We start from the raw sequence: 25,892 nt of genomic DNA, 5'->3' as shown, positions 1-25,892 counted from the left end.
CCCTTTCTCTCTGTCTCCCCGTCTCTATCCCCTTTCCTCTCTTTCCCCTCTCTTACTCCCCCTCTCTGTTCTCCCTCTCTTTATCCCCTCCCCCTCTCCCACCTCTCTCTCTCCCCCTCTCCTTTCCCTCTCTACATCCATCCCTCATTTCCCCCTCTCCCACCTCTCTCTCCCTCTCCCTTTCCCCTCTCTCTCCCTCCCCCTCTCTACTATATCCCCTCCCCCTGTGCCTCTCCTCCCCCTCTCCCTTTCCCCTCCTATCCCCTCCCCTGTCCCTCTTCCCCTCTCCCTTTCCCCTCTCTATCCCATCCCCCTGTCCCCTTCCCCTCCCTTTCCCCTCTCTATCCCATCCCCCTCTATCCCCTCTCCCTTCCCCTCTCCATTTCCTCTCTCTATCCCCTCTCCCTTCCCCTCCCCCTCTATCCCCTCTCCCTTCCCCTCTCCCTTTCCCCTCTCTATCCCCTCCCACCTGTCCCTCTCTCCCCCTCTCCATTCCCCTCTCTATCCCCTCCCCCTGTCCCTCTATCCCCTCTCCCTTCCCCTCTCCATTTCCCCCTCTATCCCCTCCCCCTGTCCCTCTATCCCCTCTCCCTTCCCCTCTCCATTTCCCCTCTCTATCCCTCCCCCTGTCCCTCTATCCCCTCTCCCTTCCCCTCTCCATTTCCCCCTCTCTATCCCCTCCCCCTGTCCCTCTATCCCCTCTCCCTTCCCCTCTCCATTTCCTCTCTCTATCCCCTCTCCCTTCCCCCCCCTCTATCCCCTCTCCCTTCCCCTGTCCCTTTCCCCCTCTATCCCCTCCCACCTGTCCCCTCTCCCCCTCTCCATTCCCCTCTCTATCCCCTCCCCCTGTCCCTCTATCCCCTCTCCCTTCCCCTATCCCTCCCCCTCTATCCCCTCCCCCGTCCCTCGTCCCCTCTCCCTTTCCCCTCTCTATCCTGTCCCCCTCTATCCCCTCTCCCTTCCCTCCCCTTTCCCTCTATCCCCTCCCCCTCTATCCCCTCTCCCTTCCCTTCCCCTCTCCCTTTCCCTCTCTATCCCCTCCCCCTGTCCCTCTCTATCCCCTCCCCTTTCCCCTCTCTATCCCATCCCCCTCTATCCCCTCCCCCTCTCTCTCCCCCTCTCTATCCCCTATCCCCTCCCCTCTATCCCCTCTCCCTTCCCCTATCCCCTCTCCCTTTCCCCTCTCTATCCCCCCCTCCCCCCTCTCCCCCTCTCCCTTTCCCCTCTCTATCCCCTCTCTCTTCCCCTCTCCCTTTCCCCTCTCTATGCCCTCCCCCTCTCTCTCCCCTCTCTCCCCTCCCCTCTCCCTTTCCCTCTCTATCCCCTCCCCTGTCCCTCTCTCCCCCTCTTCCTTTCCCCTCTCTATCCCCTCCCCCTCTCCCCCTCCCTCTCCCCCTCTCCCTTTCCCCTTCCCCTCTCTATCCCCTCCCCCTCTCTCTCTGACCTTGATACCCAGACCTCTTTACTGCCACTGCTCATCTCAACCAATCAGAATATGATGACCCAGACTTCCTCACTCTGATTCTAATATAGACAGCACAGGAGGATGGTGGTACCTTAATTGGGGAGGTAGGTGGAAAGGTATCCACAACATCAAACATATGGTTTCCATGGTTTCCATGTGTTTGATGCCATTCCATTCGCTCCTTTGCAGACATTACTATGAGTCATCCTCCCCTCAGCAGCCTCCACTGAGAGTCTACACAGCTGACATGTACAGTAGCTGAACATTATACTATAGGGTGGTCTTCTGGAAACAGATTCATCTTAATCCTGGACTATAAGATATTTCCATGGACGTTTTCCAGGGATGTTCTCTGTTTAGTGAGTCCTCCAGATCAGAGGCAGCAGGATGACCAGAGATGTTCTCTGTTTAGTGAGTCCTCCAGATCAGAGGCAGCAGGATGACCAGAGATGTTCTCTGTTTAGTGAGTCCTCCAGATCAGAGGCAGCAGGATGACCAGAGATGTTCTCTGTTTAGTGAGTCCACCAGATCAGAGGCAGAAGGGATGACCAGGGATGTTCTCTGTTTAGTGAGTCTGCCAGATCAGAGGCAGAAGGGATGACCAGGGACGTTCTCTGTTTAGTGAGTCCACCAGATCAGAGGCAGTAGGGATGACCAGAGATGTTCTCTGTTTAGTGAGTCCACCAGATCAGAGGCAGTAGGGATGACCAGAGATGTTCTCTGTTTAGTGAGTCCACCAGATCAGAGGCAGTAGGGATGACCAGGGATGTTCTCTGTTTAGTGAGTCACAGATCAGATCAGAGGCAGTAGGGATGACCAGGGATGTTCTCTGTTTAGTGAGTCCACCAGATCAGAGGCAGTAGGGATGACCAGGGATGTTCTCTGTTTAGTGAGTCCACCAGATCAGAGGCAGTAGGGATGACCAGAGATGTTCTCTGTTTAGTGAGTCCACCAGATCAGAGGCAGTAGGGATGACCAGAGATGTTCTCTGTTTAGTGAGTCCACCAGATCAGAGGTAGTAGGGATGACCAGAGATGTTCTCTGTTTAGTGAGTCCACCAGATCAGAGGTAGTAGGGATGACCAGGGATGTTCTCTGTTTAGTGAGTCCACCAGATCAGAGGCAGTAGGGATGACCAGAGATGTTCTGTGTTTAGTGAGTCCACCAGATCAGAGGCAGTAGGGATGACCAGGGATGTTCTCTGTTTAGTGAGTCCACCAGATCAGAGGCAGTAGGGATGACCAGTGATGTTCTCTGTTTAGTGAGTCCACCAGATCAGAGGCAGTAGGGATGACCAGCGATGTTCTCTGTTTAGTGAGTCCTCCAGATCAGAGGCAGCAGGATGACCAGAGATGTTCTCTGTTTAGTGAGTCCACCAGATCAGAGGCAGAAGGGATGACCAGGGACGTTCTCTGTTTAGTGAGTCCTCCAGATCAGAGGCAGTAGGGATGACCAGAGAAGTTCTCTTGATAAGTGCCTGAATTGGACCCTTTTCCTGTTCTGGCTAAGTATTCAAAATGTAACAAGTTATTTTGGGTGTCAAGGAAAATCCCTTACAAAAATGTACCTTGGTTCTACTATGGTACTTTCACTTATACCATGGTGTAGTCTGAATCAAGGAAATATACCCATGGTTTTAGCTTTGAAGTATAATGATAATACTGAGGTACTGTCATTGCACCTAACTATTACCACGGTATTGCATCATTTATACCATGGTATAGACGTGGATCATGGAAATACCATGGTTTTAACCTGCATTGTGCATTTAAAAAATTGTTTTTACCTTTATTTAACTAGGCAAGTCAGTTTAGAACAAATTCTTATTTTCAATGACAGCCTAGGAACAGTGGGTTAACTGCCTGTTCAGGGGCAGAACAACAGATTTGTACCTTGTCAGCTCGGGGATATGAACTTGCAACCTTTCAGTTACTAGTCCAACGCTCTAATCACTAGGCTACCCTGCCGCCTCTACACTCTAACCACTAGGCTACCCTGCCGCCTCTACACTCTGACCACTAGGCTACCCTGCTGCCTCTACACTCTAACCACTATCCTGCCGCCCCGCATTCCACTATGGTAACGCACAATTATATTAAATGGTACCAATAGTTATTATATAGTATCCTTTTTTTAATTGTGCGTTACCATGAGTATAATGCATTACATTAATAAACCCCCCATGGTCAAAAGATGTAGGATGGTGTTATATTGATGAATTATGGTGTTATATTGATGAAACCCATTGCTGACAGGTGTATAAAATCGAGAACACAGCCATGTAATCTCCATAGACAAACATTGGCAGTAGAATGGCATTACTGAAGAGCTCAGTGACTTTCGACGTGGCACCGCCACCTTTCCAACAAGTCAGTTTGTCAAAATTCTGCCCTGCTAGAGCTGCCCTGGACAACTTGAAGTGTTGTTATTGTGAAGTGGAAACGTCTAGGAGCAACAACGGCTCAGCCGCGAAGTGGTAGGCCACACAAGCTCACAGAACGAGACTGCCGAGGTGCTGAAGAGCGTAGCGTAGTCCTCGAGTGCAACACTGACTACCGAGATCCAAACTGCCTCTGGAAGCAACGTCAGCACAATAACAGTTTGTCGGGAGCTTCATGAAATGGGTTTCCATGGCCGAGCAGCCGCACACAAGCCTATGATCACCATGCGTAATGCCAAGCATCGGCTGGAGAGATGTAAAGCTTACCGCCATTGGACTATGGAGCAGTGGAAACGCGTTCTCTGGAGTTATGAATCACCATCTGGCAGTCCGACGGACGAATCTGGGTTTGGCAGGTTCCAGGAAAACGCTACCTGTCTGAATGCATAGTGCCAACTGTATCAATCAATCAAATGTATTTATAAAGCCCTTTTTATGAAGGCCTTCTAAAGTTTGTTAGAGGAGGAATAATGGTCTGGGGCTGTTTTTCATTGTTGGGGTTAGGACCCTTAGTTCCAATGAAGAGAAATCGTAACGCTACAGCATACAATTACATTCTAGATGATTCTGTGCTTCCAACCTTGTGGCAACAGTTTGGGGAAGGCCCTTCCCTGTTTCAGCATGACCATGGCCCAGTGCACAAAGCGAGATCTATACAGAAATGGTTTGTCGAGATCGGTGTGGAAGAACTTTTATTTTTTTTATTTTACCTTTATTTAACTAGGCAAGTCAGTTAAGAACAAATTCTTATTTTCAATAACGGCCTAGGAACAGTGGGTTAACTGCCTGTTCAGGGGCAGAATGACAGATTTGTACCTTGTCAGCTCGGGGTTGGACTAGTAACCTTCCGGTTACTAGTCCAACGCTCTAACCACTAGGCTACCCTGCCTCCACAGAGCCCATGACCTCAACCCCATTGAACACCTTTGAGATGAATTGGAACGCCGACTGCGAGCCAGACCTCACTAATGCTCTTGTGGCTGAATAGAAGCAAGTCCCCACAGCAAAGTTCCCAACATCTAGTGGAAAGCCTTCCCAGAAGAGTGGAGGCTGTTTAGCAGCAAAGGGGGACCAACTCCATATTAATACTCAGGATTTTGGAATGAGATGTTCGACGAGCCACGTGTTCACATATGTTTGGCTATGTAGTGTATATGGTAGCCTGATCTTTGGCATTTTGTCATATTTTACAGTATTTCTAGTCAAGGCGTGTTGCCCTTGTTTCAGCCAGCAGAGGGAGCCACAAGGTCTAGTGGTTGGTTCATGCGCTCTCACTCTCATGGTAACCTGCCTAGACAGTGAGTCGGTTGAATGAGAGAGCCAAATGAAGAGAAACACAACAGATAAATAAAATATTATCATCAAGTTATAAAGCATAGGATATTAAACTTCAAGTTAAGCGGAACGTAATGATATAATATTTGTTATTTTTGATGATGTTTTGAAAGTTTAATTAATTTATAAAAGCCTGTTAGCATAGAAGCTAACGGCAGCTAAAGAAAGCTCCAGTCAGGCTAGCCTGTCGTAGTCATGGCGACAGGACCAATGAACATTCATACAGAGTGTAAACAAAGGGAAACGTTGTAACTTGAGTTTTTAGGGATTTGTTGAGAATTACATGATGAAAATGTACCTATGAGATAAGATGATAATTAATACCTTTTTACAAATAGTTTTTTAGTATGTTGGCTATTTAGAATAGTCAGTTGAATGAGAGAGAGCCAACTGAAAACTGCATTTACTGTAAGAAAGAAGCACCAGATAAACTAACTATTTTAAATCTTCAATGTTTTAGACAGCATTCATTCTTCTCACCAGATTCCAAGGTTTAAGACGACTAGACCATGTGTGTTGTGGTTTTTCACTATGAGTTTTAAGGGGTTCAAGAGGGTACTAGGCCTATGCTTTGCCATTGCAGAGTTAGTAGTCAATGTTGCATTATGTGAGTACTATAAATTACTATGTTTTTGGTCACTTTACCCAAAAAATGGTGGGACACAGACCATAATAATATATCGTAAACAACTGCCATGCTTTCATGTTTCACTACATGCTGTTAGTACAAAAACATTGTTATTGTACTACCATGGTTCATTTTTTGGGGTCACTACCCTGGCAGGAAAACACCATGGTACGAATGCAAATATCATTGTATTATCCTGCTATGGTGGTGAACAAAAAACATGATATTTCCTTCATTGTATTACCATGGTACATTTTTGTAGGGGACACATGGAGTAAAAATAACATGATTTTATTTAGGAATGTAGTGGAGTAAAAGTACAAATGTAAAAAAATATATATAAATAGTAAAGTCAAGTACAGATACCCCCCAAAAAACAACTTAATTAGTACTTTAAAGTATTTTTTACTTAAGTACTTTACACCACGGTCCTCATCCTTAGTTGTTCTAGCAGTGTATACTGTACGGTGTCATGCATCTATGGCATCGATGGTAACTATGGCAACAAGGCAAGAACAATCCTGTGTTTACAGCCTCTGTCTCTCCCATACGGTGCATTCGGAAAGACCCCTTCACTTTTTCAACATTTTGTTACGTTACAGCCTTATTCTAAAGTGGATTAAATATATGTTTTTTCCTCACCACTTGGGGCTTCCAAGTGGCAACCAGCGGTCTAAGGCACTGCATCTCAGTGCTAGAGACGTCACTACAGACAACCTGGATCGATTCCAGACTGTATCACAACCAGTAGTGATTGGGAGTCCCATAGGGCGGCGCACAAATGGCCCAGTGTCGTCTGAGCCGGTGTAGGTCGTCATTGTAAATAAACATTTGTTCTTAACTGACTTGTCTAGTTAAATAAAGATGCTTTAAAAATATAAAAAAATCAACACAATACCATATAATGACAAAGCAAAAACATGTTTTTTGAAAAACAGAAATACTGTACTTACATAAGTATTCAGACCCTTTGCTATGAGACTCGAAATTGAGCTCAGGTGCATCCTGTTTCCGTTGATCATCCTTGAAATGTTCCTACAACTTGACTGGAGTCCACCTGTCTATACTGTATAAGGCTCCACAGATGACAGTGCATGTCAGAGCAAAAACCAAGCCATGAGGTTGAAGGAATTGTACATAGAGCTCCGAGACAGGATTATGTCGAGGCACAGATCTGGGCAAGGGTACCAAAAAATCTCCAAGAACACAGTGGCTTCCATCCTGATTAAAATGGAAAAAGTTTGGAACCACCAAGACTCTTCCTAGAGCTGGCTGCCCGGCCAAACTGAGCAATCAGGGGAAAAGGGCCTTGGTCAGGGAGGTGACCAAGAACCCGATGGGCAATCTGACAGAGCTCCAGATGTCCTCTGTGGAGGTGGGAGAACCTTCCAGAAGGACAACCATCTCTGCAGCACTCTACCAATCAGGCCTTTATGGTAGAGTGGCCAGACGGAAGCCACTCCTCAGTAAAAGCACATGACAGCCCGCCTGGAGTTTGACAAAAGGCATATAAAGGACTCAGACAATGAGAAACAAGATTCTCTGGTCTGATGAAACCAAGATTGAACTCTTTGGACTGAATGCCAAGCATCACATCTGGAGGAAACCTGGCACCATCTCTACGGTGAAGGAGACTGGGAGACTTCTCAGGATCTAGAGAACGATGAACGGAGCAAAGTACAGAGAGATCCAGAGCGCTCAGGACCTCAGACTGGGGCCAAGGTTCACACAGCCAAGACCAACGCAGGAGTGGCTTCGGGACAAGTCTCTGAATGTCCTTGAATGGCCCGGCCAGAACCCAGACTTGAACACGATCAAACATCTCTGGAGAGACCTGAAAATAGCTGTGCAGTGACGCTCCCCATCCAACCTGACAGGGCTTGAGAGAATCTGCAGAGAAGAATGGGAGAAACTCTCCAAATAAAGGTGTGCCAAGCTTGTAGCATCATACCCAAGAAGACTCAAGGCTGTAATCGCTGCCAAAGGTGCTTCAACAAAGTACTGAGTAAAGGGTCTGAATACTTATGTAAATTTGATATAATTAAGGGTCTGAATGTGATATTTAAGTTTTTTAGAACTATTTATATAAATCTGCTTTTGCTTTGTCATTATGGAGTATTATGTGTAGATTGATGAGGAAAAAACCATTACAATTGTATTTGAATAAGGCTGTAACGTAACAAAATGTGGAAAAAGTCTGAATACTTTCCAGAATGTACCGTATCTCTTCTCTCTCTGCCTCTCTCTCACTCTGCCTCTGCCTCTCTTCTCTCTCTGCCTCTCTCTCTCTCTGCCTCTCTCTCACTCTGCCTCTGCCTCTCTTCTCTCTCTGCCTCTCTCTCACTCTGCCTCTCTTCTCTCTGCCGCTCTCTTCTCAATCCTCCCTCTGCCTCTTCTCTTCTCTTTTCGCTCTCTCCTCGCTCTTCTCTCTCGCCTCTCTCTCTTCTCTCTCTTCTCTCTCGCCTCCCTCTCTCCTCTCCCTTCTCCTTATCCTCTCTGCCTCCCTCCCTCTCTCCCTCCCTCCTCTGAGTGTGTGTGTGTGTGTTTGTGTGTGTGTATGAATGCATGTGTGTATGAGTGTGTATGTGTGTGTGTATATGAATGCATGTGTGTGTGTGTGTGTGTGTGTGTGTGTGTGTTTGTGTGTGTGTATGAATGTGTGTGTATGAGTGTGTATGTGTGTGTGTATATGAATGTGTGTGTGTGTGTGTGTGTGTGTGTGTGTGTGTGTGTGTGTGTGTGAGCGTGTCTATTCCATCTTCCAGGTTATTTAGTATTCTACTCCAGTAGAAAGGCTTGGAGGAATTCACAGCGGTTTAGCCACAACAATAAATCAAATCAGCTTTGTCCCTCAATGAGTCAATTTAAACCTTTACTGCCCTTGTCTCCCACGAAGCCCTGTGGAGCCCGGCTCTAAACACTAGTCAAAGCGGAGGTAATTGTTTCACCAGGTGAGTCCTAATTATTCACGCTAATTCTGAGTGACAACCAGGATAGGGGCGGGGCTTGGAGGGAACACCTGAACAATCTGAGCTGTGCCAGGGCGGCCTCTCAGGAGCTGATGTGTACCTACAATGCACTGGGAGGTCTTAGGGAGTTCATTCATAAACACAGCAGGTTAGGGAGCTACGGATTTAATCAAAACTCATATTCTACGTAACTCTAGAGAGAGACAGACAGAGAGACGGACAGATAAAACAAAAGGCTACCTCATTTATGGCCAGTTGTTCCCCACCTCCCCCTGGGTGTCCAAAGTGATGTCTGGAACTGCGGAACTCTTCAAACAGGTCCTCGTCACTGCCTAGATCATCACCCAGCCCCAGACTGGTCTTCTCTCCACCCCCGTCTGGTACTATCATGGGGGGGGGGACAGGGACAGAGAGAGAGAGAAAACAACATAAAACCTCTGTCTCATCCCTCTTCAGATGGGGCATTTTAGCACATTAATTAAGAAAACATATCCTACTTTTCTGCAAATACAACAAAACAGTCCACAAAACTAAAAAAAAATGGTTATCAAACAAAGAACAGGTCTGAGCTGCAGCTGAGTTCCAACCCAGTTGTGGTGATCTGAATCATCATTACTCATAACTCACGGCCTAGTTGGGACCCGAAGACCTCTCACTGAGACACAGTGACATTAAAAGAGAGAGGGAAGAAAACCCGTGGCAGCATGTTAGTGACCACTTTAATATCCTGACAGTATTCCGGATAGTGGCTCATGTCCCGCTTAAGATCTCATTCTGGATGAGCTGTTTACATACAAATGTTGATATTCCGCTCATGACTATCTCCTGTATCCATTAATAAATAAAATTCCTCATTTAAGTTTACGTGGGTTAAATGGAATAATAACTGAAATCTGGACAATGACCTCTCACGTGTATAATATAATATTAACTCCTGCCCATTTATATATTTCTTGCAGTAAAATGGTACAACACATTTTTTATTTGGTCTCGGGAACAGGAGTGGAGATGATTTCAGCATCTCTGTGAATGTGAGCGAAACATGTTATCTTTAAGACAGTATTTAAACCACATCAAATGTGTACCCAAGATGAACTGAAGTCTTATCAGAAACGTGTTTCATCGTTTTCTCAGCTTTAATTTCCTTAAAACCCGAACAAACTGATGACATTTGGATATGTTGCACAGGAACAAATTTTCCACTGTTTTGGGAGTTTTCTCCCCGGTCCCTAAATGAAACAGACAACTTTATTGGTGTTAAATAGATTACTAATGCATTCATTCTATCAATGTAACACATTATTCTGGTGAGAACTACTTTATTTAGTCTTCTGGGGGCAACAAGTTACGACAGAAGAGAAGCTGCATGTATCTAACTATAGTTGACACACAGTGGCCTAACAAATGTAGGAAATTATAACAGGGCCTGACAAATGTAGGAAATTATAATAGGGCCTAACAAATGTAGGAAATTATAACAGGGCCTGACAAATGTAGGAAATTATAATAGGGCCTAACAAATGTAGGAAATTATAATAGGGCCTGACAAATGTAGGAAATTATAATAGGGCCTAACAAATGTAGGAAATTATAATAGGGCCTGACAAATGTAGGAAATTATAACAGGGCCTAACAAATGTAGGAAATTATAATAGGGCCTGACAAATGTAGGAAATTATAATAGGGCCTAACAAATGTAGGAAATTATAATAGGGCCTGACAAATGTAGGAAATTATAATAGGGCCTAACAAATGTAGGAAATTATAATAGGGCCTGACAAATGTAGGAAATTATAATAGGGCCTGACAAATGTAGGAAATTATAATAGGGCCTAACAAATGTAGGAAATTATAAGCAGAATCTTGTCTAGATTAGGGGCAAGTAACTAGTAATAAATTATAGTACATGTATTATAGTAGTCTAAATGATTATGGAATTATTATGGTGGATTGAATTGCTCAGGTAGCCTACTTTTTAAAGTCACTTGTTTTTACATCATTACACAACACCCATGATATGCAAAACTGAATAACTGAGTGTTCCGAATATATTGGTGTGCATGTAAACACACTCTTTGCCCTCCGAGTGGCATCATCACAGTTCTCTCCCTGACTGTACGTACCTGCCCTTGCAGCTATAAATATTCTCCTGTCTATCTGTCCAATCTCATCAATACATCCCTGCTCTTCAAACAGCTGTTGCCACGGCGAGTCTCCATGGTGACAAATCACCGTGGAGACAGGGAGTCAGGGCTTAATGAGAGAACACAGAGCGTTCAGACCCCCTCAGGCGATCAGGAGAAAGGGATTTGGCGCATCACTCTGCCATTAAAAATGCACATATTCAACCCCCAGAGCTGTGCAGTATTTTAGGACCACGTTCTATTAGTACGATATAGACTGCCTTTTCCCTTTCAGCAGTCTTTAAGAATGAAGAATCATCTAAAAGCCTCTAGAGGTTGGATGGGGTATAGAGGATGTGTTTAATCATGTGTGAAATTCATCTTCCTTTATTCTCTTAGCCCAAATGGCAACCACTGGACCTCACACAGTGCCACACATACACTGTGGCAGAACAATTACATAGCACATATTAAAACACTATTGATGAAACAGTAGACTACCTTTTTATGATCGTAATTTACATCCAGATGCTGTAATATGTGTTTTCACTACAAATGAATGACATTACATTTCAAGAATATTACATATATTATATATTTCAGTCAAACGCTCCCTAAAACACTTTAGCGAGCAGGCCTTTCTAACCGATCTGGCCTAGGTATCCTGGAAAGATTTTGACCTCATTCCGCCAGTAGAGGATGCCTGGTTATTCTTTAAAAATGCCTTCCTCACCATCTTAAATAAGCATGCCCAATTGAAAAAATGTAGAACCAGGAACAGATATAGCCCTTGGTTCACTCCAGACCTGACTGCCCTTGACCAGCACAAAACATCAAATCAAATCAAATCAAATTTTATTTGTCACATACACATGGTTAGCAGATGTTAATGCGAGTGTAGCGAAATGCTTGTGCTTCTAGTTCCGACAATGCAGTAATAATGAGCAAGTAATCTAACTAACAATTCAAAAAAACTACTGTCATACACAGTGTAAGGGGATAAAGAATATGTACATAAGGATATATGAATGAGTGATGGTACAGAGCAGCATAGGCAAGATACAGTAGATGATATCGAGTACAGTATATACATATGAGATAAGTATGTAAACCAAGTGGCATAGTTAAAGTGGCTAGTGATACATGTATTACATAAGGATGCAGTCGATGATATAGAGTACAGTATCAACGTATGCATATGAGATGAATAATGTAGGGTAAGTAACATTATATAAGGTAGCATTGTTTAAAGTGGCTAGTGATATATTTACATCATTTCCCATCAATTCCCATGATTAAAGTGGCTGGAGTAGAGTCAGTGTCATTGACAGTGTGTTGGCAGTAGCCACTCAATGTTAGTGGTGGCTGTTTAACAGTCTGATGGCCTTGAGATAGAAGCTGTTTTTCAGTCTCTCGGTCCCAGCTTTGATGCACCTGTACTGACCTCGCCTTCTGGATGGCAGCGGGGTGAACAGGCAGTGGCTCGGGTGGTTGATGTCCTTGATGATCTTTATGGCCTTCCTGTAGCATCGGGTGGTGTAGGTGTCCTGGAGGGCAGGTAGTTTGCCCCCGGTGATGCGTTGTGCAGACCTCACTACCCTCTGGAGAGCCTTACGGTTGAGGGCGGTGCAGTTGCCATACCAGGCGGTGATACAGCCCGCCAGGATGCTCTCGATTGTGCATCTGTAGAAGTTTGTGAGTGCTTTTGGTGACAAGCCAATTTCTTCAGCCTCCTGAGGTTGAAGAGGCGCTGCTGCGCCTTCCTCACGATGCTGTCTGTGTCAGTGGACCAATTCAGTTTGTCTGTGATGTGTATGCCGAGGAACTTAAAACTTGCTACCCTCTCCACTACTGTTCCATCGATGTGGATGGGGGTGTTCCCTCTGCTGTTTCCTGAAGTCCACAATCATCTCCTTAGTTTTGTTGACGTTGAGTGTGAGGTTATTTTCCTGACACCACACTCCGAGAGCCCTCACCTCCTCCCTGTAGGCATTCTTTTCGTTGTTGGTAATCAAGCCTACCACTGTTGTGTCGTCCTCAAACTTGATGATTGAGTTGGAGGCGTGCATGGCCACGCAGTCGTGGGTGAACAGGGAGTACAGGAGAGGGCTCAGAACGCACCCTTGTGGGGCCCCAGTGTTGAGGATCAGCGGGGAGGAGATGTTGTTGCCTACCCTCACCAAATGGGGGCGGCCCGTCAGGAAGTCCAGTACCCAGTTGCACAGGGCGGGGTCGAGACCCAGGGTCTCGAGCTTGATGACGAGCTTGGAGGGTACTATGGTGTTGAATGCCGAGCTGTAGTCGATGAACAGCATTCTCACATAGGTATTCCTCTTGTCCAGATGGGTTAGGGCAGTGTGCAGTGTGGTTGAGATTGCATCGTCTGTGGACCTATTTGGGCGGTAAGCAAATTGGAGTGGGTCAAGGGTGTCAGGTAGGGTGGAGGTGATATGGTCCTTGACTAGTCTCTCAAAGCACTTCATGATGACGGGTGTGAGTGCTACGGGGCGGTAGTCGTTTAGCTCAGTTACCTTAGCTTTCTTGGGAACAGGAACAATGGTGGCCCTCTTGAAGCATGTGGGAACAGCAGACTGGTATAGGGATTGATTGAATATGTCCGTAAACACACCGGCCAGCTGGTCTGCGCATGCTCTGAGGGCGCGGCTGGGGATGCCGTCTGGGCCTGCAGCCTTGCGAGGGTTAACACGTTTAAATGTCTTACTCACTTCGGCTGCAGTGAAGGAGAGACCGCATGTTTCCGTTGCAGGCCGTGTCAGTGGCACTGTATTGTCCTCAAAGCGGGCAAAAAAGTTATTTAGTCTGCCTGGGAGCAAGACATCCTGGTCCGTGACTGGGCTGGGTTTCTTCCTGTAGTCCGTGATTGACTGTAGACCCTGCCACATACCTCTTGTGTCTGAGCCGTTGAATTGAGATTCTACTTTGTCTCTGTACTGGCGCTTAGCTTGTTTGATAGCCTTGCGGAGGGAATAGCTGCACTGTTTGTATTCAGTCATGTTACCAGACACCTTGCCCTGATTAAAAGCAGTGGTTCGTGCCTTCAGTTTCACACGAATGCTGCCATCAATCCACGGTTTCTGGTTAGGGAATGTTTTAATCGTTGCTATGGGAACGACATCTTCAACGCACGTTCTAATGAACTCGCACACCGAATCAGCGTATTCGTCAATGTTGTTGTCTGACGCAATACGAAACATCTCCCAGTCCACGTGATGGAAGCAGTCTTGGAGTGTGGAGTCAGCTTGGTCGGACCAGCGTTGGACAGACCTCAGCGTGGGAGCTTCTTGTTTTAGTTTCTGTCTGTAGGCAGGGATCAACAAAATGGAGTCGTGGTCAGCTTTTCCGAAAGGGGGCGGGGCAGGGCCTTATATGCGTCACGGAAGTTAGAGTAACAATGATCCAGGGTCTTTCCACCCCTGGTTGCGCAATCGATATGCTGATAAAATTTAGGAGTCTTGCTTTCAGATTAGCCTTGTTAAAATCCCCAGCTACAATGAATGCAGCCTCCGGATAAATCGTTTCCAGTTTGCAGAGAGTTAAATAAAGTTGTTCAGAGCCATCGATGTGTCTGCTTGGGGGGGATATATACGGCTGTGATTATAATCGAAGAGAATTCTCTTGGTAGATAATGCGGTCTACATTTGATTGTGAGGAATTCTAAATCAGGTGAACAGAAGGATTTGAGTTCCTGTATGTTTCTTTCATCACACCATGTCACGTTGGCCATAAGACATACGCCCCCGCCCGTCTTCTTACCAGAAAGATGTTTGTTTCTGTCGGCGCGATGCGTGGAGAAACCCGCTGGCTGCACCGCCGGATTGCGTCTCTCCAGTTAGCCATGTTTCCGTGAAGCAAAGAACGTTACAGTCTCTGATGTCCCTCTGGAATGCTACCCTTGCTCGGATTTCATCAACCTTGTTGTCAAGAGACTGGACATTGGCAAGAAGAATGCTAGGGAGTGGTGCACGATGTGCCCGTCTCGGGAGTCTGACCAGAAGACCGCTTGAGCGTTTCCCTCTTTTTCTGAGTCGTGTTTTTTTTTTTGGTCGCTGCATGTGATCCACTCGGTTACACTGGTTGTAAGGCAGAACACAGGATCCGCATCGCGAAAAACATATTCTTGGTCGTACTGATGGTGAGTTGACGCTGATCTTATATTCAGTAGTTCTTCTCGGCTGTATGTAAAGAAACTAAGATGACCTGGGGTACTAATGTAAGAAATAACACGTAAAAAAAAAACAAAAAACTGCATAGTTTCCTAGGAACGCTTGAGGCAGGCGGCCATCTCTGTCGGCGCCGGAAGTAGATGTAGGCATACATCCTGTGGCATACTGCATTAGCATCGAATAGCCCCCGCGATATGCAACTTTTCAGGGAAGTTAGGAACCAATATACACAGGCAGTTAGGAAAGCAAAGGCTAGCTTTTTCAAACATAAATTTGCATCCTGTAGCACAAACTCCAAAAAGGTTCTGGGACACTGTAAAGTCCATGGAGAAAAAGAGCACCTCCTCCCAGCTGCCCACTGCACTGAGGATAGGAAACACCGACACCATCAATCAAGAATTTCAATAAGCATTTTTCTACGTCTGGCCATGCTTTCCACCTGGCTACACCTACCCCAGTCAACAGCTCTGCACCCCCCACATAAACTCTCCCAATCCTCCCCTGTTTCTCCTTCACCCAAATCCAGATAGCTGATGTTATGAAAGAGATGCAAAATCTGGAACCCTACAAATCAGCCGGGCTAGACAATCTGGACCCTCTCTTTCTAAAATTATCCACCACAATTGTTGCAACCCCCTATTACTAGCCTGTTCAACCTCACTTTTGTATCGTCTGAGATCCCCAAAGATTGGAAAGCTGCCGCGGTCATCCCCCTCTTCAAAGGGGGAGACACTCAAGACCCAAACTGTTATAAACTTATATCCATCCTGCCCTGCCTTTCTAAGGTCTTCGAAAGCCAAGTTAACAAACAGACCACCGACCATTTTGAATCCCACCGTACCTTCTCTGCTATGCAATCTGGTTTCTGAGCTGGTCATGGGTGAACCTCAGCCACGCTCAAGGTCCTAAATGATATCATAACCGCCATCAACAAAAGCCAATACTGTGCAGCTGTATTCATAGACCTGGCCAAGGCTTTCGACACTGTCAATCACAGCATTCTTTTCGGAAGATTCAACAGCCTTGGTTCCTCAAATGATTGCCTCACCTGGTTCACCAACTACTTCTCAGACAGAATTCAGTGTGTCAAATCGGAGGGCCTGTTGTCCGGACCTCTGGCAGTCTCTATGGGGGTGCCACAGGGATCAATTCTCGGGCCGACTCTTTTCTCTGTATACATCACTGATGTCACTCTTGCTGCTGGTGACTCTCTGATCCACCTCTACGCAGACAACACCATTCTGTACACATCTGGCCCTTCTTTGGACACTGTGTTAACTAACTTCCAGACGAACTTCAATGCCATATAACTCTCCTTCCGTGGCCTCCAACTGCTCTTAAATGCAAGTAAAACTAAATGCATGCTCTTCAACCGATCGCTGCCCGTACCTGCTCGCCCGTCCAGCATCACTACTCTGGACGGTTCTGACTTAGAATATGTGGACAACTACAAATACCTAGCAGTCTGGTTAGACTGTAAACTCTCCTTCCAGACTCATATTAAGCATCTCCAATCCACAATTAAATCTAGAACTGGCTTCCTATTTCACAACACAGCAACTGGCTGACCAGAACAGATCCTTTCGGCGATGTCATTTACAAAACAGCATCCTTCACCATCTGTTTTGTGCCCCTTACCCACCACTGCAACATACCATATTCGTAGCCAAACCCACTGGCTCCTGGTCACACTAGGTGACCATCTCATTGGTCACCATAGCAGCACCCACCCGCAGCAAGCGCTCCAGCAGGTATATTTCACTCGTCACCCCCAAAGCCAATTCCTTCTTTGGCCGCCTTTCCTTCCAGTTCTCTGCAGCCAATGACTGGAACGAATTGCAAAAATCACTGATGCTGGAGACTCATATCTCCCTCAATAACTTTAAGCATCAGCTATCAGAGCAGCTTACAGATTATTGCATCTGTAAATAGCCCATCCAAATACCTCATCCCCATATTGTTATTCATATTTATTTCTTTGCTCCTTTGCACCCCAGTATGTCTACTTGCACATTCATCTTCTGCACATCAATCACTCCAGTGTTCATTTGCTAAATTGTAATTATTTCGCCACTATGGCCTATTTATTGCCTTACCTCCCTAATCTTACTTAATTTGCACACACTGTATATAGACATTTCTATTGTGTTATTGACTGTAAGTTTGTTTATTCCATGTGTAACACTATGTTGTTGTTTGTGTCACACTGCTTTGCTTTATCTTGGCCAGGTCGCAGTTGTAAATGAGAACTTGTTCTCAACTGGCCTACCTGGTTAAATCAAGGTGAAATTAACAAAAAATGTCAAAGATGTACAGTATATAGAACCAATCCCTTATGATAATGAAGTACCAGTCTTGTCCTCTTAGGGGCAGTGTAACCCACAGTAAATGACTTTAGTACTATCTGCCTGCCTGCTGCAGACAGACACTCAGTCCGTGGCACATGGAGAGATACATTGAGGGAGAGAGATAGAGAGGGAAAGAGAGTGAGAGAGGGAGATAAATGGAGAGAGAGGGATTGAGCAGTGCAAATATTCAGAAGAGATTATCCCAGTTTATGTTTACTCGACCGAGCAGGTCAGTGTGCGTGTATGTACTCTATGCACTGTATGTATGCATGTACGTACGTGTGTGTGTGTGTGTGTTGTATGTGTGTGAGAGAGAGAGTGAGAGAGTGTGTGTGTAGTCGTGTGTGAGTGATACAGACCGACAATGTCAGAGCGGGCCCCTGTGTGTTTGGCCCTTGAGGCAGTCCCACACCAACTCCCTCTCCCATGAGCCTCGGCTGCAGATGAACACTGGGACAAACAGAGCAGAGGTACCTGACTACCCTGAGTTCATTCCTCTCGTTCTGCTCTTCCTCCCTCTCTCTTTCCATCACTCCCTCTTTTTCATTATTTCTTGCTACCTCTACTGTCCATATCACTGTCTCATCTTCTCTGTCTTCCTAACACTGCATTTCCTCGGTCACTTTCACTCTTACCTTTCCCTCCATCTCTCACGCTCAAAGTCAGTCTCACTCCCTCCATCTCTCTCTCACCTCTGATCTCTCGCTCTCTGTCACCTCCCAGAGAGGTGCAGGACTGGTTGGCTGGTTGCCATGAGAAGCGTCATCCCTCTCAGCTCTAAATGATGTCCCATCCCTGCTGTCTGTTTCAACCAAACTGCATGACATGAATATTCATCCATGAGTCAATGGATGTGACACACGTGCAGCCTGCAGCTACTGTAGAGCATTGATTACCCTGCAATCCATTCTGCCTATTAATAAACACCACAGACGGAGAGTCAACTTTACAGCACATGGGATGTGTCTGTGTGAAGCTGGTTCCTGAGCAGGTCGAAGGTGACTAGTCCAAGGTGACAGAACTGGTCCAAGGTGACAGAGCTAGTGCAAGGTGACAGAGCTAGTCCAAGGTGACAGAGCTAGTGCAAGGTGACAGAACTGGTCCAAGGTGACAGAACAGGTCCAAGGTGACAGAACTGGTCCAAGGTGACAGAGCTAGTGCAAGGTGACAGAACTAGTCCAAGGTGACAGAACAGTCCAAGGTGACAGAACTAGTCCAAGGTGACAGAACAGGTCCAAGGTGACAGAACTAGTCCAAGGTGACAGAACTGGTCCATGGTGACAGAACAGATCCAAGGTGACAGAGCTAGTGCAAGGTGACAGAACTGGTCCATGGTGACAGAACTGGTCCAAGGTGACAGAACTGGTCCAAGGTGACAGAACTGGTCCAAGGTGACAGAGCTAGTGTAAGGTGACAGAGCTGGTGCAAGGTGACAGAGCTAGTGCAAGGTGACAGAGCTAGTGCAAGGTGACAGAGCTAGTGCAAGGTGACAGAGCTGGTCCAAGGTGACAGAACTAGTGCAAGGTGACAGATTTAGTTCAAGGTGACAGAGCTAGTGCAAGGTGACAGAACAGGTCCAAGGTGACAGAACTGGAGGTGGAACCTAGTTAATTCAATGCCTGTTTGTTGGGGAGGTGTAGTGCAAGGTGTCCAAGGTGACAGAACTAGTGCAAGGTGACAGAACTGGTGTGTGGTGACAGAACTGGTCCAAGGTGACAGAACTGTGTGTGTGTGTGTGTGTGTGTGACAGTGTGTGTGTGTGTGTGTGTGTGTGTGTGTGTGTGTGTATGCCAACAGCACAGCTAACAGCCCAACCAGCCCTACTCCAGTTTAGCAAGTATCTCATTTTTCATGGACCATAACAGTCCAGCTAACAGCCCAGCTAACAGCTAACGCTAACAATCTAACCCTACATCATAGCTAACAGCCCAGCTAACAGTCCAGCTAACAGTCCAGCTAAAGCTTGCTCTAGCGAACTTGCAACATTGTATAAAATATTCTGGGACCTCAGAGTTTCCTGCACCAGTGTGCTTGGGACAGACAAAGCTGTAGGCTATTTGCACAAGGGATAAGAAGCAGTGTTTGACTTGGGCAGGAGCTCACCGGAGCTGAGAACCGGCACCTCAAACGTTCTACTGCTTCAGCTCCTGTTCCTCTTATAAAATATTAGCTCAAACGTATTGTGGAACTCCTGCACCTAAATATAAATAGTACAAGCACCCAAAAGAGTACCGGAACCTATTTACAGTGGTGGAAAAAGTACCCAATCGTCATACTTTAGTAAAAGTAAAGATACCTTAATAGAAAATGACTCAAGTAAAAGAGAAAGTCACCCAGTAAAATACCACTTGAGTTAAAGTCACGCCATGCACATGCACACAAACACACACCAACACAAACACAAACACACACACACACACACACACACACACACACACACACACACACACACACACACACACACACACACACACACACACACACACACACAGCAGTAAAATTACTAGCCTCACCGGGGGTGGTAACAGCAGCCTCCCTGACCGTGGGTGGTAACAGCTTATCTGGCTGAAGAGAGGACATATGACTTGTTATTGTGCAGTTTCTATGTCAATATTGTTCAAATTTAGCCAATTTAACAAATAAAATGAAAGAAGACATTCTGACACCAAATCCTGTTTAGATTTCTGTCATTAGATAATTAGGAAAACCTTTTACACGGTATCTGCCCCACTGTCCAACAGCATGTTTCTGTTTGAAGGTCAGGGCATCATATGTATTAGAGGAGTTGCAGTATATCTGTCCACATTCCTGTGTTGTTTTGAAATCCTCCCTATTGTACAGTGTGTTCTCTGGCAGTAAGTTAAAGGCCAGACTGATTCCACCAGTTTGTTTGGGTTCATGAAAATGAGATGCTTGCTAAACTGGAGTAGGGACATCATATCTAAGTTGGTTGGGCTGTTAGCTGGGCTGTTAGCTTGACTATTAACTGGGCTGTTAGCTGGGCTGTTAGCTTGACAATTAACTGGGCTGTTAGCTGGGCTGTTAGCTTGAATATTAACTGGGCTGTTAGCTGGGCTGTTAGCTAGGCTGTTAGCTTGACAATTAACTGGGCTGTTAGCTGGGCTGTTAGCTGGGGTGTTAGCTGGGCTGTTGGCTGGGAAGTTAGCTTGACTATTAACTGGGCTGTTAGCTGGGCTGTTAGCTTGACAATTAACTGGGCTGTTAGCTGGGCTGTTAGCTGGGAAGTTAGCTTGACTATTAACTGGGCTGTTAGCTGGTCAGGCCTGACCCAAATAGTCAGTACAGTGTTTCAAATTTGTTGCAGACATGTGTAGCTAATCATGTGTGTAGCCAATGTGATTTATTATAGAATATTTATTTTTATCAGGATATTTCCAACATGCAGACTGCAATGTTTTGATTTGTTCGCTTTATGTTGACTATTTTAACATAGTTGGCAATAGGTTTGTATCTTTTTCATTTAGATTTGGATAGAATTTTGATTAACCACATGACAATGATTTGGGAGATATAGAGACTTTATTATAAATTAAATTAAACTGTTTCACGAAAATGTGCATATGAAAACCATAACTGGCACGCCGATCGGTAGAAATGGTAAGATAAATGGTCATTCAACATGAGAAAGGCATTTGTCTTATTTCATCAAACAGTATGCTTTGCGTGAAGAATCATGGCTGCCAGTATGGCTGTCTGTAAGGCTGTCTACAAGGCTGCGTAAACAGGGGAGGGATAACTCTGCCAATAGTCCTCTACATCCCCCCCAGGTTCTCCATCTATCCACCCCATAGATACACCCTCACCAGACTGATGGAGAATTGGATAGCTCTCAACCAATCACATAGATCCTTCGTTATGGGAATTCTTTCTGCCAATCACAAAGGCTGTGCCGGAATGGTTTGTGAGGAGTTGGACCGTAGAATAAAGGAAAAGCAGCCAACAAGTGCTCAGCATAAGAAGCTGGTTGAGAGGATGCCAAGAGTGTGCAAAGCTGTCATGAAGAGAAAGGGTGGATACTTTGAAGAATCTGAAATATATAATATATATAAAAAACACTTTTTTGGTTACAACATGATTCCATATGTGTTATTTCATAGTTTTGATGTCTTCAATATTATTCTACAATGTAGAAAATAGTAAAAAATAAAGAGAAACCCGGCCTCCTGAGTTGCGCAGTGATCTAAGGCACTGCATCGCAGCGCTAGCTCTGTCGCAGCTGGCCTCGACCGGGAGGCCCATGGGGCGTCGCACAATTGGCCCAGCGTGGTCCGGGTTAGGGAGGGTTTGACCGCCAGGGATATCCTTGTCTCATCGCGCACTAGCGACTCCTGTGGCGGGCCGGGCGCAGTGCACGCTGACACGGTCGCCAGGTGTATGGTATTTCCTCCGAGATATTGGTGCGGCTGGCTTCCTGGTTGGATGGGCATTGTGTCAAGAAGCAGTGCAGCTTTGTTGGGTTGTGTTTTGGAGGACTCGTGGCTCTCGACCTTCGCCTCTCCCGAGTCCATACGGGAGTTGCAGCGATGAGACAAGACTGTAACTACCAATTGGATACCAAGAAATTGGGGTGAAAAAATACAGCAACAACAAAGAATTAAAAAATTTATAAATAAATAATGAGATGGTCACTCTAACAGAAACCCTTGAATGAGTAGGTGAGTCCAAACTTTAGACAGGTACTGTATATATACACAGTGTCTTCGGAAAGTATTCAGACCCCTTTACTCTTTCCAGATTTTGTTAAATTACAGCCTTATTCTAAAAAATATATAAATAAATAATGAGAAACCCTTGAATGAGTAGGTGAGTCCAAACTTTAGACAGGTACTGTATATATACACAGTGTCTTCGGAAAGTATTCAGACCCCTTTACTTTTTCCAGATTTTGTTAAATTACAGCCTTATTCTAAAAAATTTATAAAATAAATAAAATCCTTAGTAATCTACACAGAATACCCCATAATCACAAAGCGAAAACAGGTTTTTAGAAATGTTTGTAAATTGTAAAAAAATAAAATATTAAAAAAACAGAAACACCGTACTTCCATAAGTATTCAGACCCTTTGCTATGTGACTCGAAATTAAACTCAGGTGCATCCTGTTTCCATTGATCATCCTTGAGATGTTTCTACAACTTGATTGGAGTCCACCTGTGGTAAATTCAATTGATTGGACATGTTTGGCACACACCTGTCTATATAAGGTCCCACAGTTCACAGTGCATATCAGAGCAAAAACCTAGCCATGAGGTTGAAGGAATTGTCCGTAGAGCTCTGAGATAGGATTGTGTCGAGGCACAGATCTGGGGAAGGGTACCAAAACATTTCAGCAGCATTGAAGGTCCCCAAGAACACAGTGGCCTACCCCATTCTTAAATGTAAGAAGTTTGGAACCACCAAGACTCTTCCTAGAGCTGGCCACCCAGCCAAACTGAGCAATTGGGGAGAAGGCCCTTTGTCAGGGAGGTGATGGTCACTCTAACAGAGCTCTAGTGTTCCTCTGTGGAGATGGGAAAACCTCCCAGAAGGACAACCATCTCTGAGGCACTCCACCAATCAGGCCTTTATGGTAGAGTGGCCAGACGGAAGCCACTCCTCAGTAAAAGGAACATGACAGCCCACTTGGACTTTGCCAAAAGGCATCTGAAGATTCTCAGACCTGAATGCCAAGCGTCATGTTTTGAGGAAACCTGGCACCATCCCTACGGTGGTGCAGGCATCATGCTATGGTGCTGTTTTTCAGCGTCAGGGACAGGGAGAGTACTCAGGATCGAGGCAAAGACGAACGTAGCAAAGTACAAAAAGATCCTTGATGAAAACCTGCTCCAGAGTGCTCAGGACTTTAGACTGGGGTGAAGGTTCACCTTCCAACAGGGCAATGACCCTAAGCACACAGCCAAGACAAAGCAGGAGTGGCTTCGGGACAAGTCTCTGAATGTCACTGAGTGGCCCAGCCAGAGTCCGGACTTGAATCAAATCGAAACATCTCTGGAGAGACCTGAAAATAGCTGTGCAGCAACGCTCCCCATTCAACCTGACAGAGCTTGAGAGGATCTGCAGAGAAGAATGGGAGAAACTCCCCAAATACAGGTGTGCCAAGCTTGTAGCATCATACCCAAGAAAACTCAAGGCTGTAATCGCTGCCAAAGGTGCTTCAACAAAGTACTGAGTAAAGGGTCTGAATAATAATGTAAATTTGATATAATTTAAAAAATATATAACTTTACACGAACATTTCTAAAAACCTGCTTTTCCTTTGTCATTATGGGGTATCGTGTGTAGATGAGGGGAAAAAAACAAATCATTTAATCCATTTAAGAATAAGGCTGTAATGTAACAAAATGTGGAAAAGTTCAAAGGGTCTGAATAATTTCCGAATGCAAAAGGGCTTTATTACATAAATATTACTCAGCACCTGTCAGGTGGATGGATTATCTTGGCAAAGGACAAATGCTTACTAACGGGGATATAAACAAACATGTTGCGTTTATATTTTTGTAGTTTAGTGTGACTTACAGTTCAATTTGGCTTTGTTCTTCTCTTTCTCTGAGATTTATACCTTTGACTGATAAACGAATAGTGTTTGTGTTCTCCTGTCCTTTTCTTGTATTCTCGGGGTCAGAGAAAAAGAGTAGACAAGGACAGTGTGTCTGTCGGCAAGATTGTCTGTCTGTCTGTCTGTCTTCAGGCTGTGTGTCTGCCGGCCTGTATGTGTCTTCAGGCTGTGTGTCTGCCTGCCTGTATGTGTCTTCAGGCTGTGTGTCTGTCTGCCTGCCTGTATGTCATTTTTCAGGTTGTCTATCTGTCTTCAGACTGTCTGTCTTCAGACTGTCTGTCTTCAGACTGTCTGTCTTCAGTCTTCTACCTCTCTTCCTCCCCCTATCCACTGTCATTCTTGAGCAATAATGAAGCACAAATGCAACAAGGGTAGTCATACATGAAGATGCTTAATTTTAAGTTCCTCTGCGTACACATCGCGGATAAAATGAAATGGTCTACAAACACAATAGCGCCTGTTCAACCTCAGGAGGCTGAAACATTTTGGCTTGCCACCTAAAACCCTCACAAACTTTTCCAGATGCGCAATTGAGAGCATCCTGTCGGGCTGTATCACCGCCTGGTACGGCAACTGCACCGCCCTCACCCGCGAGGCTCTCCAGAGGGTGGTGCGGTCTGCACAACGCATCACCGGGGGAAAACTACCTGCCCACCAGGACACCTACAGCACCCGATGTCACAGGAAGGCCAAAAATATCTTCAAGGACAACAACCACCCGAGCCACTGCCTGTTCACAACGCTATCATCCAGAAGGTGAGGTAAGTATAGGTGCATCATACCTGGGACCAAGAGACTGAAAAACAGCTTCTATCTCAAGGCCATCAGACTGTTAAACAGCCATCACTAACATATAGAGGCTGCTGCCAACATACAGACTCGAATCATTGGCCACTTTAATAAATGGATCACTAGTCACTTTAAATAATGCCACTTTAATAATGTGTTCATATCTTACATTATTCATCTCATATGTATATACTGTATTCTACACCATCTATTGCATCTTGCCTATACCGCTCGGTCATCGTTCATCCATACATTTGTATGTACATATTTTTATCTCATCCCTTTAGATTTGTGAGTAAAAGGTAGTTGTTGGGGAATTGTTAGATTACTTGTTAGATATTACTACACTGTCGGAACTAGAAGCACAAGCATTTCTCTACACTCGCATTAATATCGGCTAACCATGTGTATGTGACCAATAAAATTAGAATTTATTTTATTTATACTGTATGTACAACTACCCGGTGGTTTATACAGACCGTACCCTATCTGCTTTCTTTCATAGAGGGATGGAAACACTGTTTTGTCCAGATATCCTCCTGGTTTGCCTGTGCCAGTCTGTGCCAGTCTGTGCCACCCTCCCCCTCTGGCAGGAAATACTCTTGGTCTGACTGTGCAAGCTTTTGCCACACACCCCTTTTCCATCATCTCAGCAGGCCAGTGGCAGTGCCCCCCCCACCCCACCCCCTCCCGAGGAATCCTAATTAAGAAGGAAACAGGGAAGCAGGGTCTCTTTAAGGCAACCTCTGGCTGACAACTTGTTTACCAAGCTATTTTCAACCCACTCTGCAGTGCCAGGCAGGGCACAGACAAGCAGAGGGATGGAAGCCTGAGGCATAGACACTCACTCAAGGACACACACACACACACACACACACACACACACACACACACACACACACACACACACACACACACACACACACACACACACACACACACACACACACACACACACACACAGGTAATGCTGCAGCGGCATGAGATAAGAGACACTATGAGGCAATGACCACCCAGTCCAATGCCTACTGAAATT

General features: G+C 45.4%; 1 protein-coding gene across 5 annotated transcripts in view; it reads right to left on the bottom strand.

Annotated features, from left to right (window-relative positions):
- LOC112227462 (rho guanine nucleotide exchange factor 4) overlaps positions 1-25,892 on the bottom strand; it is a 103,189-nt gene that overhangs the window by 32,697 nt on the left and 44,600 nt on the right. For 4 of the 5 annotated variants that reach the window (XM_042308417.1, XM_042308418.1, XM_042308419.1 and 1 more), the window contains one exon: positions 9,077-9,219. In XM_042308417.1, coding sequence (XP_042164351.1) covers positions 9,077-9,219 — 143 coding nt within the window. Of the gene's footprint in view, positions 1-4,171; positions 4,194-9,076; positions 9,220-25,892 lie in introns of those variants that run through there. The other variant, XM_042308421.1, reaches the window with a different exon arrangement.

Source organism: Oncorhynchus tshawytscha, linkage group LG29, assembly GCF_018296145.1.
Source record: "Oncorhynchus tshawytscha isolate Ot180627B linkage group LG29, Otsh_v2.0, whole genome shotgun sequence".
NCBI lineage: Eukaryota > Metazoa > Chordata > Actinopteri > Salmoniformes > Salmonidae > Oncorhynchus > Oncorhynchus tshawytscha.
This window is presented reverse-complemented; position numbering and strand designations above follow the sequence as displayed.